We start from the raw sequence: 5,455 nt of genomic DNA, 5'->3' as shown, positions 1-5,455 counted from the left end.
AGGTTCGGCGATTATGCGCGTGAACGCTTGTAATTTACGTTCAAATGGGAATAAATTTGAACGTGATGTTTGCACGTGGTAGCTCAGTGGTTAAGGTGTCGGATTACTGAACAGAAGGTTGTGAGTTTGAATCCCATCGCCACCAAGCATCCACTACTGGGCCCCTGAGCGAGGCCCTTAACCCTCAATATCTCAGCTGTATAAAAGAGATAAATGCTAATTGCTCTGGACAAGAGCATCTGCCAAATGCCCTAACTGTAAATGTAAATAAAGTTAGAATAAGATTTAGCACTGAATGTGGGCGTGTCCTGTAGTGAGATCAAATCTTAAAAATTGGAAAGAAATGAAACTAATCAACAGTAAGACAGTGTGTGTGTGTGTGTGTGTGTGTGTGTGTGTGTGTGTGTGTGTATCTCCCACCTCCATCTGTTCCGCCATCTCCTCCCGGTCTCGCAAAATATCCGCCAAGCTCTTGGTGCCCAGCATGTTCCTCAGAGTGGTTTGTGCCAGCATCTGCGTAGCCACATTCGCATCCTCTACTTTAGTAATAGATATCGTGGGATTAAAGACTCTGTAATACACCACAGCGTCTACCACGATGGTCACCGAGTCTTTGGTCAACACCTGTAACGAGGAGGAGAAGAACAGAAGCCGGAAATGAAAACACAAATCATTTATTAGTTCAGGGTTATTATTACTTTCTCTCAAGGACTCAAAGATACTCAACTCCTGAGGAGGAATGTTGAAGGACACCGTCCTCAGGTCAACCTTGCGAAAAGTGTCCACGCATGGAAGGATCCAGAATATACCTTTAACAAAGAAAAAAAGATGAATGAAAAGTTTCACATTAAAGTGATGTATTTGTAGGATTGAATTTGAACTCACCGGGTCCCTTTGCTCCGCCAAGGAGTCGCCCTAAACGGAAGATGACCGCTCTCTCGTACTCCTTCACAATCTTTTATTCAAACAGAATTTACATTCAATTCAATTCAATTTTATTTGTATAGCGCTTTGAGCAATAAACATTCTGTCTCAGAGCGGCTTTACAGAACATTCATTCATTCATTCATTTTCTTCCGCCTATCTGAAATACCTCGGGTCACGGGGAGCCATCGGGCATCGAGGCAGGATACACCCTGGACGGAGTGCCAACCCATCACAGGGCACACACACACACACACACACACACTCTCATTCACTCTCACACAATTTTCCAGAGATGCCAATCAACCTACCATGCATGTCTTTGGACCGGGGGAGGAAACCGGAGTACCCGGAGGAAACCCCCGAGGCACGGGAAGAACATGCAAACTCCACACACACAAGGCGGAGGCGGGAATCGAACCCCCAACCCTGGAGGTGTGAGGCGAACGTGCTAACCACTAGTCGTGGCCTAATGGTTAGAGAGTCTGACTCATAATCTTAAGGTTGTTGGTTCGAGTCTCGGGCCGGCCACGACTGAGGTGCCCTTGAGCAAGGCATCGAGCCCCCCAACTGCTCCCCTGGCACCGCAGCATAAATGGCTGCCCACTGCTCTGGGTGTGTGTTCACGGTGTGTGTATGTACTTTGGATGGGTCACCATACTTAGCCATATGTCACGTCACTCACTCACTAAGCCATCGTGCCTCCCGCTTTAAAGAACATACGAAATCTTACACAAAAAGTTTATTATTATACAAAGATTAATATTAGACATAAGTTTAAGATTAACATTAGACTTATATTTAAATGTGTTTGTATTTATTCCTAATAAACAAGTCTGAGGGAAAAACTCCCTCATGGAAGAGGAAGAAACCTTGAGAGGAACCAGACTCAAAAGGGAACCTCGTGTGAATTCTATAATGATCTGATTAGAAATAAAGAAAGATGTCTAAATTAAAAAATGACAACAATATGCTGAGATCTTACCTTTAAACAGCACCATACAGAAACTGGGAAAGTCATGAGAATGAATAGAAAAGACAGAGCGGTGAGAAGAAGCCCACAGAAACCCAAACTCTTCGACCGTCCAACATCTAGTGAAGGGATGAAGGGATTGAGAGGAGACGTTGGTTTGTAAGTGAAAAACACGTTTAATATTGTTTTTAAATAACAGAAATGCCCAACCTGTCTGTAATTCTTCATTCGCATCACCAAAGACCTCGACCTCCACTTTGCTGCGGGTCCTTTCCGTCATCCTTCCCGCTAAAGCCTGAGTTCTTCTGAGTTCAAATTCACACTTATGCTTTTAATAAACTCTTTAGACTTCAGCCCTCCTTTAGCGGTTCCACCTTTTTTCCGCACACAACTGAGTCGACGAGGGATCCAGGTACTAAGCAACAATCTCGCCGATTCGTCGAGCTTTGTGTTGACTTAAATCACACGACTCTGTAGATATGCCTTTAATGCCACATTATATAATCGACACTGATCAGATATCTGTGTGTATGTGTTAAGTAACAAAGTAAATACTTATAGAAACATTATGTCTATGTCTTACGACTATGTCGAGCATATTGTACTGATAAAGATTAGTGACCCGGAAAGGTGACGTGCGTCATGGCTGCATCATCACGCTGTCACCTAACCGTGTTAAAGAGAAGTGTCTGGAAAAATGATAATAAAACTACATCTGCACCTGAGTCCTAGATCATAACAAGTGTTATAACAAGTGTTGTAATAAGAGCGATGATCATTAGTCTGTAACAAGTTCCCCAATTAGGCTGATAAGCTAAAGCAGGTTTTTTAACCACTTAAATTTAAAGAGCTTAAATTATATCTTCATAATTCTTATTAAATCACGTACGTCGTATCCAGTGCTTTGTTTATGAAAACAGAAAACAGAATTTATCTGATTTTGTCATTTCCTGTGATCATAAATGTCCTTGTTTTATTTTAAAATAGACAGTTTCTATGTAAACACATGACAAAAATATATATAAACTCTCACATGCCCCTTAAATTACAGTCCAGTGGATGAATTGTGTGTGTGTGTGTGTGTGTGTGTGTGTGTGTGTGTGTGTGTGTGTGTGTGTGTGTGTGTGTGTGTGTGTCTGTTTTTGTGTGTGTGTGTGTGTGTGTGTGTCTGTGTGTCTGTTTGTGTGTGTGTGTGTCTGTTTGTGTGTGTGTGTGTGTGTGTCTGTTTGTGTGTGTGTGTGTCTGTTTTTGTGTGTGTGTGTGTCTGTTTGTGTGTGTGTGTCTGTTTGTGTGTGTGTGTGTCTGTTTGTGTGTGTGTGTGTGTCTGTTTTTGTGTGCGTGTGTGTGTCTGTTTGTGTGTGTGTGTGTCTGTTTGTGTGTGTGTGTGTCTGTTTTTGTGTGCGTGTGTGTGTCTGTGTGTGTGTGAGAATGCGTGTGTGTGTCTGTGTGTGTCTGTTTGTGTCTGTGTGTGTCTGTGTGTGTCTGTTTGTCTGTCTGTTTGTGTGTGTCTGTTTTTGTGTGCGTGTGTGTCTGTTTGTGTGTGTGTGTGTCTGTTTTTGTGTGTGTGTGTGTGTCTGTTTGTGTGTGTGTGAGAATGCGTGTGTGTGTCTGTTTGTCTGTCTGTGTGTGTGTCTGTTTGTGCGTGTGTCTGTGCGCGCGTGTGTGTGTGTGTGTGTGTGTCTGTCTGTCTGTGAGTGCATGCGTCTGTGTGTGTGTGTGCGTGTGTGTGTTTGTGCGTGTGTATATGTGTGTGTGTGTGTCTGTGTGTGTGTGTGTGTGTGTCTGTGTGTCTGTGAGTGTGTGTGTGTGTGTGTCTGTGTGTGTCTGTGTTTGTCTCTGTGTGTGTGTGTGTGTGTGTGTGCATGCGTGTGTGCGCGCGTGTGTGTGCGTGTGTGTGTGTGTGTGTTCTCAGAGGCCATTATCAGCCCCAACATACAGGTATAGGTCACTTTGTAGTTTTTTATCACACCTTTTATATCACACCTTTTATATCACACCTTTTATATCACACCTTTTATATCACACCCAGCATTATATATATATATATATTTGTATAGTTCCATAATCGTCTCCCGCTGCTTATATACTTAATATATTTACATAAAGTTAAAGCAAAATGATTCTTTTCCCAGCTCACTACACATCACACTGAAATATAATTTAAAATAAACATTTAAATGTACATTTAAAATACTAAACATCCCTCATTTTAATGTCCCACCTCATTAACACCACCTGGACACATAATCACACATCCAGCAGGACATTCTATCATCTCCTGAAGCTTGTATTAATATAAGCCAGATGTATTTATACCTGCTGACGTCTCTTTATCTTATTACATGCAGTAAGTTCATTATCATTATAAACGTCATTTGAATATTAAACAGGATTAAAAACTTTCTCTTAAGTGGACATTGATGTAAAGTTTGATGAAGGAGTCTCCACTTTGTCAGCACTTTGGAACAGACTTCAGGATGGAGAGGATTTACACGTTGAGGTTTTAATCATTTTTAAATGAAAGATAAGTGACTGAAAGGCTGGTGAGGGAACAGCTTTACATAGGTGTTATAATGGAAGTGAAACCTGGAGCTAAGGAGTTTCTACAGACAGATATATACAGTAAATGGATGGCGGTGTCCACTAGGGGGCGGTGTTACCTGATAATCCGTGGCTCCACATGACTCCGCCTCCACCCACAGGGTACCAGAGTTCACCATTGCCTTTAGACTCACCAAATCTTGATCCTATTAAACACTTTATAGTAGATTTTGTTCTGTTGTGTCTGTGTGAGGTTCCTTCATGGTTTCCTCGTTTACTTCTGTAGGCCTCTGACTGCTTGCCTCGAGGTGTACGTGTGCCCTCTGATGAACTGGTATCTGATCCAGGGTATATTCCAACCTTTCTCCCAGTCTTCTCAGGATAAACTAGTGAAATCGTTACTCTGGGTAAGAACGAGACATTCAGCCTTGTCCTGGAGACGTCCCCTGTGTGTTTGCATGCATGCAGAATGTTTCTACACGGCGCCATTCTCATGCGATGTTTGTTGTGATAAACAGAAAGGAATGATTGACGGTTTGTTCGGGTTTTTATTATTAGCAGTTGAGATCAATTCTCATAATGATGTGAACATAGCGATGATATGCATCCACACCCTTCATTAGATCCTAGCCATGTGAAATGTGACCAGATGACAGTGTGGAGAGGTGTGTCACTGAGGAGAGGTGTATCCCACGGCTGATGGTTCCAGCGTTTTCTGCTAGAGGACTCCAGGCAAAGGTGTGTTGACAGGCTGGGGAATGATGAGCTCGGGGTGTGGCACCAAGAATGTTCTAACATGTTTTTTTTTTTTTTTTTGCACCTCAACACCAACACCGGCAACACCGGCGCTACGGATTTTTTCCTGACTCATTGTGTCGATGTGGGTTTTGTATTCTGGTATTTTGGTGTACTACGCTGGGGCACCGCACCAACACCGGGGTGTGGTGGGGTTTGGTGTCATGCCATCAGAAGAGACAGCTCTCATGCCAGTTGCTGCATCCTTAATGGCACACACTT

General features: G+C 42.8%; 1 protein-coding gene across 1 annotated transcript in view; it reads right to left on the bottom strand.

Annotated features, from left to right (window-relative positions):
• zgc:112408 (uncharacterized protein LOC550260 homolog) overlaps window positions 1–2,715 on the bottom strand; it is a 3,563-nt gene extending 848 nt beyond the window's left edge. The window contains exons 1-4 of the mRNA XM_027176001.2: window positions 1,910–2,715; window positions 886–955; window positions 729–809; window positions 421–626 (exon numbers count right to left, since the gene is read on the bottom strand). Coding sequence (XP_027031802.1) covers window positions 421–626; window positions 729–809; window positions 886–955; window positions 1,910–2,131 — 579 coding nt within the window. The 5' untranslated portion in view covers window positions 2,132–2,715. The remainder of the gene's footprint in view (window positions 1–420; window positions 627–728; window positions 810–885; window positions 956–1,909) is intronic.
• Between the last annotated feature and the right edge of the window lie 2,740 nt (window positions 2,716–5,455).

The sequence above is a fragment of the Tachysurus fulvidraco genome, chromosome 25 (genome assembly GCF_022655615.1).
Source record: "Tachysurus fulvidraco isolate hzauxx_2018 chromosome 25, HZAU_PFXX_2.0, whole genome shotgun sequence".
Classification (NCBI taxonomy): Eukaryota; Metazoa; Chordata; class Actinopteri; order Siluriformes; family Bagridae; genus Tachysurus; species Tachysurus fulvidraco.
This window is presented reverse-complemented; position numbering and strand designations above follow the sequence as displayed.